At 37.5% G+C, this 14,632-nt stretch overlaps 1 protein-coding gene across 1 annotated transcript in view; it reads left to right on the forward strand.

Moving 5' to 3' along the window:
• Window positions 1–14,632, forward strand: part of BUB1 (BUB1 mitotic checkpoint serine/threonine kinase) — a gene marked incomplete at its 5' end in the record, with an annotated part of 45,968 nt that overhangs the window by 16,726 nt on the left and 14,610 nt on the right. Inside the window, 8 exons of the mRNA XM_083350699.1 lie at window positions 1,201–1,244; window positions 4,425–4,507; window positions 5,537–5,589; window positions 6,212–6,408; window positions 8,699–8,856; window positions 10,102–10,511; window positions 11,616–11,668; window positions 12,624–12,746. Of these exons, the coding sequence (XP_083206825.1) occupies window positions 1,201–1,244; window positions 4,425–4,507; window positions 5,537–5,589; window positions 6,212–6,408; window positions 8,699–8,856; window positions 10,102–10,511; window positions 11,616–11,668; window positions 12,624–12,746 (1,121 nt within the window). The remainder of the gene's footprint in view (window positions 1–1,200; window positions 1,245–4,424; window positions 4,508–5,536; window positions 5,590–6,211; window positions 6,409–8,698; window positions 8,857–10,101; window positions 10,512–11,615; window positions 11,669–12,623; window positions 12,747–14,632) is intronic.

A 14,632-nucleotide genomic window follows, 5' to 3' on the forward strand; every position in this document is an offset into this window, starting at 1 on the left:
CATTTAGCGGCTTAGAGGTAAAGGTATCCTCTCCTATCCTATCAACCAATTGTTCAGCCACCGTTCAGTTATGACACTGCTGAAAAAATAACTTTAAGGCCCATTTGCAACCTTTACCCTGTCCCTCAATCATGTGATTGCCATTACAGTCAATACTTACGCTGTGCTTTACTTGTGAGTTTTTCTTTTTTTTTTTCCCCTCTGCCACTTGCTCTTCGATTAGGAGTCGCAAGTCCAGGAGTTGCAACTCCCTCTCGAAGAACAAGGGGCTGTCATAGCTAGGAGAGTCTTTGCACAGCTTCGGTTTGGGTGCCCCAAGCCCACCCGAGTCATGCTAGCAGAAGAGGCCTGCTGCAGATCCTGTCAGTAGGATCCAGGAATTGGAAGGTTAAATAGAAATTTTAAACTAAAAAGGAGAGAACATGATTAATGAGTAAATATCTTTGACCCAGGAGACAAAAAATAGGTGTGTACTGTGAGTTCAAACCACTGTGTTACCTGGTAAGCATGCTACAAAACAGAATTACAAATAGAAGAAGCTTAGATACTGTTCTTTTAGTGTTCATCTTATGGGAAGGCTTAAAATAATTCAACATCTCAGAATGATTGGTGTATTGAGTACATTTTCTGTTCATTATGTTGATTTCCTTTATTGAAAAACGTAGGAGATTAGCCAGCATTTTCAATGTGAATAGCGTCGGAAACTATGACTGATTGTTTAACAACTGTCCAAATTTATGATGACCTTGGAAAGCATTTCTGACCATCATAATATGTTGCGCTCCCCTCTCCCTGCAGTCACATGACCACATTCCAGGCACTTGGCAACTGGTTAAATTTATGACTTGTTGCAATGTCCCATAGTCACAAAACTACAATGTGATAGTTTTGGGTGGTTTCTGGGGGTAAAAATGCCTACTTGGGGGAATGGATTTGCTTAACAGCTCTATGATTCACTTAATGACTATCATAAAAACAGTAAATCAGGTCTGGTCATGTTGGTCCATGACCACGATGACCACGATGACTTATAACCAAAATCTGAGTCCTAACTGTGGTCATAAGTCAAGTTACCTGTACTTGTAAACTGCCTTTTAACACTCTTCTAGTTCTTAAATTAAATCTTGTTTAATACAGAAAAAATGAGTTTCTTCTCTTAGATTTCTAGCATTGGTTAATACATTTTCACATTAATTCTAGGTTGTTACAGAATAGCTTGCCCCAGAATGAAATTTCAACTCCAGGTAGGTCTGATTCCATAAATATATTCCATGTAATGTAATAACTTGATTTTTAAAAAAAAACACTTGATATTTCTTCATCATTCAGGAAACCATACTTCCTTCAAGAGTGGTACCAAATTGTGTTATTTTAAAAAGTGTGTGTGTGTGTGTGTGTGTGTGTGTGTGTGTGTGTGTGTGTGTGCTCCCCAGCTTTCCTTGGACTTTGAGATTTCTAAAAATGGAGTATTGCATTCAGAGGCCTTGGGTGATCTCTTGTAAGGGAAGAAAATGTTTGTATAATGATATCAAAAACTTGATATATACAGATACTTCAACATATGGCTGCTTCCTTCTCCAAAAATCCACTCTGATTACTTTATAACAGTTCGACTCTGTTTTTGAAACACTACATCTGAAAAATATTATCAAATGCATCTGCTTTCATGTGGATTGTGTGTGCACTCAGAAATCATAGAAGTCAATTAGCTTTTTAATTGACAGGTGAACGTTACAGTTAAGCATTATGTTTGCATGTTGGTCGAATCCAGCATTTGTATGTATAAAGTGAGATTGCTAAGCGTGAAGTAGGTAGGGCTGTGCACAGCATTGCTGATAGGCTTTGAAGGCCAACAAGGATTATAGAAAACAAGAGATAAGAGAAAAGGTGGAAGGAGTTTATGAGCATTAGACTGGGGATTAGCATGGTAGCCGTGGAGGTGGAGGTGGGGAATGCACTGGCCAGATACCTGAAGGATTGTCATAAAGAACAAAACAAGATTTGTTTCTGTGTCCAAGAAGGCAAAACCTGACCTAATACAGTAGCATGAAGTTAACAGAATAAGATATTTCAATGTTAGGGAAAAAAGGTCTTGATAATTATTTATTTTGCCCTCTTATTGAGATCTATAAATGAAGAAGCCTGATAATACTTCAAGGTGTTTTACTATGGATTTCAGACATTGAGCTAAGTGAGCTAAATCCCTTGCAAGGTCACCATTCTGATGTTGGAGATTAAAACCAAGTATGAAAACTGGACCAGGACCATATATTTTGAGTTGATAGGAAAGTATATCTAAATAAGAGTATGCCAAAAGAAAGGGAAACAAGTGGGAGTTGGACAGAAAGAAAAAAAAAACCCAATTTTGTGGAAGTTTAATGTATGAGATTAGAGATGAGATTTAACATAGATGCATTATGTTCATAGAAGGTAACTCTTCTTCCTTCAGTATTGCAATGCAGTGCAGAGCAGGCTGCCTGGGAAAGTGGGAGAGTGTTTAAGAAAGGCTTTAGGGCTAGGCAGACTTTTTAGACTGGTAGACTTGCCTATGGGACAGTATCCTTTTGCCTCATTCCACTCATTATTATAATGCAGGAATTGTATATAGAGAGACATTATATTGTGTCCACTTTATCTTCTATTCTAGAGGTTTTCAACCACAGTGGCTAGTGGTCCCATTTGCACATGCGTAAATCGGCTACGCAACCCACCCGGGGTAGCTGCCCCGTTTGTGCATGCAGAAATGGGCCGTGGACACCTGCCCCATGCTAGCAGCCCAGTTCGTGCCCACGCGCATGTGCAAATGGGGCCACAGCTGCTAGCATGAGTGGGGGGGGGGGAATGCACGCCCACGTGTGTGTGTGGCCCACTGGCCAAGAGCCCAGGACCCAGAGGTTGGGGACCCCTGTTCTATTCAATTGTATCCAATTCTTAGATTCTGTCTGCAATTTTCTTGGCATACATTATACATTATTTCATACATTGTACTTCTCAAAATTGATTTTTTCTTTCTGTCCAACTACCATTCGTTCCCCTTTCTTTTCTTTGGCATACTCTTATTTAGATATATACTTTCCTATCAGCTCAAAATATTGGTTTCTGTCCAGTTCTCACACCTAATTTTAATCCCTATCATCAGAGTGTTGACCTTGCAGGAGATTTCGTTCACTTAGCTCAATGTCTGAAATCCATAGTAAAGCATCTTGAAGTATTATCTGGCTTCTTCATTTATAGATCTCAACAACAGAGCAAAATAATAATGACCAAGACTTTTTTCCTAACATTGTACTGAAATATCTTATTCTATTAGCATAGAGCGTGGAGTTAGCGTAATAGCATGAAGTTATTCTATTAATTTCATGCTATTAGATCAAGTTTTGCCTACTTGGGCACAGAGGTGGTTTGCCATTGCCTCTTTTCTAGAGAGGAAGTGACTGGCCCAAGATCATGCATTGTATCTAAAGTGGGACTAGAACTCAAAGTCTCCTGGTTTCTAGACCAAGCGGATTCTTCATTGTGCCTGCTAAACAGCTGTTTCTGCCTGTTCTTGACTGCTTCTTACTCCACCATATAATACAGGTAGTCTTTGACTTACAACAGTTTACTTAGTGACCATTCTAAGTTACAACAGCACTGAAAAAAGTGGCTTGTTACCATTTTTCAAACTTATGACCTTTGTAGCATCCCCATGATCATGTGATCATCATTAAGATGCTTGGCAACTGGTTCATACTTATGAACATTGTTGTGTCCCAAGGTCACGTGATCACCTTTTGCAAACATTTGACAAGCAAAATCAATGGGGAAGCCAGATTCACTTAATAACCATCTTACTAACTTATCAAGTGCAGTGATTCAATTAACAACTGTGGCAAGACAGGTTGTAAAATAGGGCAAAATTCACTTAACAAATGTCTCATTTAACAACAAATTTTGGGCTCAATTGTGGTTGTAAGTCGAGGACTACCTGTGTATAGATGTAATGAGATTTTATTTTTATTTATTTTAATTCCATTTATAGCCCGCCCTTCTCCGAAGACTCAGGGCGGCTTTACAAACTTAGAGATTGCAATCTCTCCTTGTTTAAAAGGTTTAAAAAAATCTCTCTTGTGTTGGTCTAACTTGAAAATGTGAACATAAAGAAAAATAGATTCTTCTCTAAAATCTAGTTTAGCTCTCTGTAATCTTCCTTGGGGAATAGGCCCTAACCTGGCTCTCTGGATGCATTGGATAAGGACTGCCAACATCTTCAACCAAAATAACAAGCAGGCATGTCAAGTGTAGATGATGGGAATTGTAGTTAGAACATCTGGAAGGCCTTGCATAGGGTAAAACTGGTTTTGAAATTTCCAGTGTTTTAGTACAGTGTTACTTCCGATAATTGGTGCCCAACTTTACACAACTAACAGTATATTTTTCTGTAGTCGGTGTTTTGCAGCAACGTAATCCTCAGCTGGCTAATCAGTTGGCTTCTAGAAACGATTCGGCCTGCCCCTACCAGAGTCAGGTAACTAAAAATATAATCTGTTATTAAATATACCATGATATTTTAAAAAAATCCAATTTATACATGCATTTTTCTTTGTTAATTGTACAGCAATAGATCAATATGTGATAAGTTTTATGTTTAAACAGTTATGATTGTGATGTTTTCTTTTTACATTTTAATGGCATTAAAATATGCCATTATTCAAATAACTACTGCTTGGAATTCTCAGATGCTGTTAAGATCCAGCTTGCCAAAGCATTGCCAAATATAACTTCCCACTTGCATGTTTAAAAATGTCCACATCAAGGAAAAAATATTGGCTGAACATTTATAGCTCTGCGCTTTCCAATGTCCTCACCACATCACAAGATGGCCCTTTGAAGCCTGCAAGCAGGTTGTGATGCTATGTTTTGGCCCCACGCAAGTAGCAATTGCCCACCCCTGGCCTAAAACTTCATTAACAATGTTTTTCTAAGTTTGAAAATGCTGAAAAACCATGGCTCTTCAAAAGAAACTGCAGTCATTTAAGAGGAAGGGGAGAAGAATTGCAAGTCAAAAGACTTCAGCAACATTCCTTTAGACTTCATTTTAAGACACATTGCAATCCTTTTCTGAGCTAAAATTGCCCTGCCAGAGAGTAAGACAAGGCTAAAGAATGCTGGGGGCTTACAAATTCAGGACGGCCACAGGGACTCTGACTTGTGTTATGCTTGAATATGACCAATATGGTTTCTGGGTTTTTTTGTGATGAAACCCTTGCAAATACATTGATATTTCGGCATACTGGGATCATCTTTCGGTAAATTCTACCTGCCTGCCACATTTCTCTATCATTTAGGGCAAGCTATTTGGTAGCACTTCACTTCTTGATTTTTTGGGAAGCCACACCTCCCCAACTCTCGTTTAAATGAACACCTGTATAACAATAACAAACATCTATATATCAGATGTCTCTTAGAGATGATATGCAAGTATAGCTTTCTACAAGATGCTTCATTCACTTAGATTTAGAAAGTACTCACTTTGAACTTTTATCTTATTTTTTAGAATCCAAACAGTTCTGAATTACAACCCACCACTTGTGGGGGACAAGAGAATTTGTAAGTAATCGGTGTTTTAGGAATACAGTGTTCAGTGATTATAGGTAAATTCATAATTTCACCATTAGTTCATTTGTCTAATCCAGATCTGGTATGTGTGGGAGGACATTTTGCCCATATGTATTTATTCTTTGAATCTAGGAGAACAGTCCCAATGTTTTCACTGACTTTTAGCTGAAGAAAACAAAGAGGTCCAAAGAAATTAAGGTTCTTTTTTAACTCTAACCCCTCTTATAGACACCTCTGAATAAGAGTTATTTTATTCGTTATTGCACCCACTTTGAATTATCCCCCCCCCCCAAAAAAAAATCTTATACCTGCTCAAGTTTTTAATCTTCCCTAAGAAGCATACTAAGCATATTGCCTGTACCATTTTTAATCATGAGAAAATTACTGGTCCAAATCAATAAATTTATTATGTGAATGGGGTTTGGGGCCTTGATTTCCCAAGGCTTATGTCCTGTGATCTAACTACTGAATCTTTTAATAGCAAGAAGCATTTTTCAAAATATTTGTATTACTTTATTGATTGGATAGAACATTGCTTGGGCTTAAGCATAATTGCTTGGTGTGTTGTTTCTGGTTCTTCTATAAAAGGCCCTAAATTCTTTTTTGTCCCTAGGGAAAAACCCAAGTACATCACCACCATTTCCAAGTCAGAAGTTGTACCGATACCATCAAGTCATGCTGCCTTTGAGCAGAAGTCAATGTATGTCAAAACACTTCTTGATTGTGAAGGTTCTGAGCTGTGTTTTGAAGAAGTGAGAGCCAAAGCATATTTGAAGAAGGCAGAATGTTTGAAAAGGCAAAAGGAATTGGGTAATTACTTCAGTTTAACCTAGCTTCATGAGATCAAAACATGGAACATAATACTTTTAATGCTTCTACATGTGCTAAGCCAAGATTGGATTTAAATGGTTTTTGTGGAAATAAGGTTTCAGTCAGTGCTGTATAGGTATAGGCCAGGGGTAGGCAACCTCGGCTCTTTTATGACTCGTGGACTTCAACTCCCAGAATTCGTGAGCCAGCTACGCTGGCTCAGGAATTCTGAGAGTTGAAGTCCACGAGTCATAAAAGAGCCAAGGTTGCCGACCCCTGGTATAGGCCTTTGTTTAGTAACCATTCAAAGTTACAGCGGCACTGAAAAAAGTGACTTATAACTGTTTTTCACACTTATGATTGTTGTAGCATTGCCATGGTTACATGATCAAAATTAGGGCACCTAGCAACCGAAATGTGTATATTTTATTTATTTATTTAATTGGATTTATATACCGCCCTTTCCCGAAGGACTCAGGGCAGTTTACAGGGTATTTAAAACAAGAAATACAAAAGTTAAAAACAATTTAAAAAATTACATCAATCCCTGAAAAAGTAAAAAAACTCAAATTAAAATTAAAATTCTCAGCCTGGGCCAGAGAGCTCGAAGAGCCAGGTCTTCAGGTCCCGGTGGAATGAACGGAGGTCGGGGGCAGTCCTAAGCTCCACGGGCAGCTGGTTCCAGAGGGCAGGCGCACCCACAGAGAAGGCCCTCCCCCTGGGTGTTACCCGCCGGCAATCTTTTACCGGCGGCGCCCTGAGAAGACCCTCCAAGTGGGAGCGCACTGGACGAAGGGAACTTGATGCCGGCAGCAGGTGTTCCCTCAGATATCCCGGACCCAAGCCATTTAGGGGTTTTATAGGTGATCATGTGATCACCATTTGTAACCTTCCCAGCCAGCTTCCAAGAAGCAAAGTCAATGGGGGAAACCAGATTCGCTTAATTGGCCACATGATTCACTTATCAACTGCAATAATTCACTTAACCAGTGTGGCAAGCAAAAGAGGTTGTAAAATGGAGCAAATTCATTGAACAAATTTCTTGCTTAGCAATAACAATTTTGGGCTCAATTGTGATAGAAAGTCGAGGAATACCTGTAGATGAGCAAAGCATTTCCTGATTTGGTTTCCTTTTTCACTGCTTTTGTTTTCTATGCCTGTTGAGCAACTTAAGATATGAATATAAACCAGGAATAAGTGAAGATGCATTGGAAAACAAGTGACGAAATCAGTAGAGTAACGCATCATAGCTTTGTTCCTAAAAACAAGCCATGGAAATTTCTCAGACTGTTCATTTCTCCCTTACTCAAGACACTCATAAATAACATTATGACTTAGGTTATCTGCAGCCAAGTCTTACGTATTCCAGTGAAAATCAAGTCATCATAACTGATTTCAGTAGGGTGTAAATGCGAGTAAATTAGCCCAAATCCATCCTACATGCATTCATACCCTTTTAACTGTGGTAGGCTAAGATCTCATGCCACACACAAGGGAGATGACATTCTGGTCTGTGAAAGGTAGCACAAATATAAGACCATACATACTTGTCTCCCAAATATGCCAGATATGGCAGTCTGCAACAGCTACCTTATAATCTGCTACATTCCTGAATTTGGCACTGCCAATGATCAGTGCTCAAAAGTTTTCTGCATTCAACTTTGTTAGAATAAACGCATATTCAAAAACTGCATCTGAATGCTATAGTTGGAGATAGCTTGGTCAGCATAGTGCAGTGGAATTTTTACTGAATTCCACAGTAAAGTTAAACAATATTTTGCCCCTATTCTTGTACACAAAATAAGTAAGGAAATGGAACTATTTCCTTTTTGTAATTAGGGAAAAAAATCTAGCTTTTAGTTAAACTATCAACTATGTTTCTCAGAGAATCTGTATCCTATATTTTTCCTTGTTGAAGTCTTTTCTTTATATAGGAGAATGTTCTGTGCTGTCATAGTAACACAGCAATCAGGATTACTGCTCCAAATGCAGTGCAGTGTAGATTAATTATGTTGAAGGCATTGGTCATGTATTTTGTCATTCCTAAAACCTGTTTTTATTGCTTTACCCACGGATAAATATGTTGCTGCTGATGGACAAATGGGTGAAAATTAATAAACCGACACATTTCAGGGTATTGAAAAATGTTATTTGACATTCTGTTGTATTTTCCTGCCTTGATGGGGTGGTGAGGGTCAGAGTTACTAAAAATATACCAGCTTTTAATGTCAAAGGAGAGGAGAGAATTATTTTAACAATATAGTTAATGCATGGGTTTTGATACTTTCAGAGAATGAAGACAATGAGTTAATGAAAAAGAAAGAACGTGACCTCCTTGAGCTACAGAAACTGCAGCAGAAATTGGACCAGCTCTCTCAATCCTCATCTTCATGCCAGAAAGATACATTACAGCCAATTGTTCACCACTCCTTGCTAAGCTCGACAGGGGTATATTTGCAATATGATTTATTAGTATGCATGTGGGGGTGCTATAAATTGGTCTTCTCCAGCTGGTACTTCCCAGGTTGGAACTACGGTTCTTATCATCCAGAGATAACATGGATGAACAAAAGCTCCCAGCTCTTCTCATCATTGGCCATAGTGGCTAAGGCTGCTGTGAGATGCAATCCAGCAACATCTGGACAAAATGCTCCTGGAATACTTGGATTGAAAAAAGACCTTGCCCTAGTATCTACCTATATCCCTCTATGAAGAATGATCAAGAATGTCTACTTCATAATATCCACTCATAAGCAGAATTTTAACTGTAGGGGTTTCAGAAGCTCTTCTAGAACTATCTAACTCCAAATCTATATATGTACTTTACCTGTACAAAGTAATTTTCCTGCTATTTAGTGAACATATGCAACTACAGTAGTTCCTCTAGGTAAAATACTCTTAACTGAATAATACTACCTTCCCAAGGTATTCCTAACTGTTTAAGTAGAAAAGCTGGGTTAGAATCTTGGATCTTCTTTATCAAATAGTTCTTTTTATGAATGAAATAAGGCTGTTCCTTTAATTCAATAAAATCAGTAGGGTTTTCTATTTGAAGCGTAATTTAATTAAAATGTGCGCCAAAATTTATTATTTTTATAATATAATGAAACACTTTTCTGAACTACACCTTCACTATAGGAAGGAATTCACATTTGAATTAGTAAAACCTTTTTTCAATCCCTTTCAATTTTAATGCAACTTTCCTCAATCTGGAGGCCTACAGATCTGTTTGACTGTTGTGAAACTAGAATGGGCTGGAGTTATAGTACAATATAGCAAGTAAGTTTTAAAATATTGATAAAGTATGTTATGCATGCAAGTATAGTTAGTGTTTCTAAAAAATAAAGGTGTTGCAGATAAGTTACCAACATTTCTCTATGAGTATATTAGAGCAGGGATCTCCAACCTCTGGGCTGTGGACGGCTACTGGGCCATAGACTGTTGGGAACCAGGCTGCCGAAGAGATGGGCGAGCACTTGAAGCTTCATTTATGTATGCACGGGATTTAGGTTGCAATTGCGAAACCATTCCCCTGCCGCCGAAGCTGCTGCCACCACTGATCCATAGAATCAAAAAGGTTGGGGACCCCTGCATTAGAGCATGGAAACCAGTAAATGATTAAGTATACAGATGACAAGAAATCACTTAAAAATACAAGTATACAAATTTATATTTTGTTCTTCATTTAATAAGGGTGACCAATGTGTACAAATGAGAACTGCACAGTGTTGGCCAGAATGGATAGCTTCTTCTGTAACTCAGAGTGCTCCAAACTTGGGAACAAAACATCAAAGTTTATCAGGAGATGCTTTAACTTCACAGCCTATTGGAAATCACCCACAAAGATCTGCTTTTGAGGAGATTGGAGTGTCTTCAACTTCTTTGGCAATGATGAACTATGTGGCCAATACTGATGAAACTCTCGGGCAACACTCAGTATTTAATCCTCCAATGACAGCTGTAAGTGAGAAAGCTGCATATGAAACTCACCCTGATTTTGAAGAGCATGCAGATAGTCTGCGTAGACTTCAAGTCAGCAGTAATGATTCTGTCCAGCCACCTCAGAAGTATGCTATCTTCCATAATTGCCATGATGGAGAAATGTAAGTAAAAGTTTAGATTTCTCAGGTTCAGCTGTTTTTTTTTTAATCCAAGAATGAACCCTGTGGATAAATGGGAACCAGATTTATTACATCTTATGGTTGATGTATTGGTTGAATTCATATATCATTTGAACATATATGGTTTGATTAATTTTTGTTATATATAAATCTAGCTATTGGAATTTGTAGTTTATAACTTAGGTTACTGGTGAACCAAATCACCATAACTTGTTCAACAAACCATGGTTAAACAAGCCATAATTTAATATGTGCAGTGCTGCTACTGGGGATGTTTCGATAAACATATATTAATGAGCTGGGATAGGAATGAACTGTTGATCTCTGATGTTTGTATTCCTAAGATCTTAATTAGTCAAAATTAGTATTAGCAACAATCAGTCTGATGCACGTGAACCTGTTCTGCACTATATGCCACTACGTATATGCGCTAGGAGAAATGTATGATTTACTCTTTGAATAATTATGAGGATATTTGAAATCCAATTTTAAGCACAGTGTTATAATATTGAAATATTAAAATTTAAGACTTCCGAGCTGGCATGTAGACATTTGCTTGTTTAAACTATAGGCCACCTGACTCCTAAACAATTTTGGGTAGCTTGCAACTAACTAAAACTAAAAGAAAAGCAGCCAACTAGAAGAGTACAATACCAAACAACAAAACCTCCAAAACCAATTGGGTCAAAATAAAACAAGCAAAACAAAAAGTCCCTAGGGCCAAAGATTCTTTTGGTGTCAGCAGATGATTAACAGGTCTTCTGGAGCTTGTATCCCAAGGTGCATTCTTGATAAAAGTCAATCTGTGTAGTGGGATTGGATTTTATGTAATGCAGAACTACAACCACTCCCACCATCCATAATAGTATCTTATTTGTGGACAGCCATTACACATTCTTTAAGCATGTGTGTTCTCTCTCTCTCTCTCTCTCTCTCTCCCTCTCCCTCTCCCTCTCCCTCTCCCTCTCCCTCTCCCTCTCCCTCTCCATGTATGTATGTATATATATATAGGTCAGTACAATTTTTGTTCTTATAATAATTAGAAGCAGATTAATGTGGGAAAATTTATATGATTTTTCTGGGCAGGCGCATAGATCCTTCAAATTGGAAAGAGCGGCATTCCCTGGAAATGAGAGACGGTAATATATTTTCTGGCTGTCTTCTTAATATTCTGTGAGTGCTCTAATGGGTTACTAATCCATACGTAAGGAGATTGTACAAGGTATAATTGTCTCTACATTAGTCTTCTGCAGCCTGTAGTCTGAGATCTAAAAACGGTCAAGATCTTTGAAGCACAGTGTCATGGGGTTAGAAGGATTCTTACAAAACTTACAGTCCAAACCTCTGCGCAAAAGCAGAAATCTTTATAACATCTCAGGCAAAAAACTACCCAACCTTTGTCTGAGGATGCACATCAAGGATGAAACCTGGATTCCAGAAAGCAGGCTGTCTTGCTTTTTATTTATTTAAGAAACATACATGACCAAATCTCATATTCTAAGCAGTTTAAAGCGACCAATAAAAACAAGGCCCCAGACCAATAATTCTATTAGTCTCCTGAATCAGTCTCCATTCTAACCCAGCACCTGAAGGACAAGAGCCAGGTCTGGAAAACTAAAAGGCTAGGAACCCCATGGATCTCAGGTAAGAGCCTATTCTAATGTGCTGAGGCAGTTACAGAAAAGGCATATCTTCAAGGTCCCAAGAGATGATGGCATTTAAGGGAAGTGCCCACCTACCCTATGTGACGCAGTGGGATAGGAAGATGAATAACTCAGACCTTTGGGATGTAGGGCTTCAAAGATGATAACCACTATGTCGAATTATGATGGAAATTCTGGTCACCATTATGGTTGTAAGTTGAGGACTATTTGTACAACTTAAATACTTCATCAGTTTTGGGAGCTATCTTTTTTAAAAAGGAGATGAGGTATCAATCTAAAATTCATTTTTTTAAAAAAAAACTCTTTTTCCCTTTGTTACTATTGCATTAAATATGCATTAGCTATTATAATAATAATCTGTAACAGTTCCTATAATTTTAAACCTCTTGTGTGCTTCTGTCAAATTCTCATACTGCCTTTTTGGTACTAGATAACAGAAATACGTCAGGCTTTTTTGACCAACGTCATACGACTCTAAATGCATCAAGCATAATACAAGCAACCCCATCTAAAGTACAGCCTTCTCCTACTGTTCACACAAAAGAAGCCTTGGGTAAGTATAAAGCCAACTGAGGAACATTTATTTTTATAGACTTATATTTAGTTTTATAGACTCTTTAACATTGATAAGTATACTTGAAGAGACCCTTTCAGGTAAATATGTAGCTGCTTTACAGTGTACACAATGGGATATCCAGGAAAAGAATTCTGGAAGTGGTGATTAGGTAGATTAGAAAGGGCACATACGTTTATAAATTTTTATACAATAGCTTCAGTAAAAGATGGCCGTACTTCATTGCAATATCCATAAATACAATTTGTGCCTGCGAGCAACTCATTCATAATTCACAACTAATATCAAGTCTTCAATTTACAGAATAATTGGGCCATAAATTTATCTTCCCAATGTTGAAGGACTAGACTCACTAGACTCATAGCAATAAAATGACACGGAGAACCCACTTTTGCTATCCAGCAGTTTCCTAATATTACTAGCATGTCCATCTAATGTATATATTTCAAAAGAAAAGGAATGTCCAAAAACATTAAACCTTATCTCAAAGTCTAATATAAACAATTCTTCACAGAATTTAACAATATTAGAATATACATATGTGATTTACTTTTCTTCTGTTTAATTAAAAGCAAAACATTAAAAATAATTAGAAATGCAATTTCTTTAACCCCAAAAGCTTTTTCTTTCTTTCTTTCTTTCTTTCTTTCTTTCTTTCTTTCTTTCTTTCTTTCTTTCTTTCTTTCTTTCTTTCTTTCTCTCTCTCTCTCTCTCTCTCTCTCTCTCTCTCTCTCTCTCTCTCTCTCTCTCTCTTTCTTTCATTCTTTCTTTCTTTCTTTCTTTCTTTCTTTCTTTCTTTCTTTCTTTCTTTCTTTCTTTCTTTCTTTCTTTCTTTCTTCCTCTTATCAGAAAATGTAGCTAAGCATTTTGTTCTCCTACTTCGTATTTACTAACATCTGTTAGCCAGTACTGAGTTGCAAAAGAAAGGGTAGATTGGAAATGATAATTTTGTGTGCGCTTTGTTAGTGTTCCATAGCTAACATGCCAAGTAAATTTACTAAAGATGACAATATCTATGTATATACATATAGTTTCAAAATATATCTTGATTGAACAAGGAAACTGATTATCCAAGTAATAAAAAGCACACCCACAGTCCATAAATACATTTAAATAACCATGACAAAATTTCAATAAAAATGTGGGTTAATTAAGCAGTTTTTATAAAACAGTAACCATATATTTACTACATGAAAAATATGGTCTGTATTTTTCAGCAGGAAAAATAGGTTTAGCTGGTAACCTATTTTTACCTTGCACATTACTTCCCCTGATTGCAGTTAAGACAGTTAAAATCTCCTTAAATAGAAAATGTCACTATAAAGTGAAATGGTGTGGCTAAAGAGGAAGACCTTGTTTCCTGAAAGGGAAAAGAGGGGCTGACAAGAATACGTTCCACCGAGTAGAAGCAATTAATTACAATTTTATGTTAACTCCTTGAATCACAATAATAATCTATATTATGCAGGAAAATCTGGAGTTACATGATTTATATGTAATCATTTGTCTCGTCATTTCTCTTATCTCTTACTGCACTTTATTTTAGTACTGGCAGTACTCACAACTATCTATTTAACAATGGTGCAGAATTACAATGGGCTCAGACTGTCGCAAAACATTGCACCAACATCCCAACGTGATTGCACTCCGGGTGTTTGGCAGCCTGTTCACACTTACAACAGGCTGCCAAGCACCCCAGATTCATGTGATCACAATCACATTATAGTTTAGGGCAGCATATGAGCTCAGCCTGCATGTAAACCTCCTGAGAACTACTCTGATTAAAACGCAAGCTTGGACTTGGGATTTTATGAATTGAAACCAATAGGTCAAAATACCACCAATGGTTTTGCCTTCCTAAGTGT

This window comes from Vipera ursinii (genome assembly GCF_947247035.1).
Source record: "Vipera ursinii genome assembly, chromosome: 1".
NCBI lineage: Eukaryota > Metazoa > Chordata > Lepidosauria > Squamata > Viperidae > Vipera > Vipera ursinii.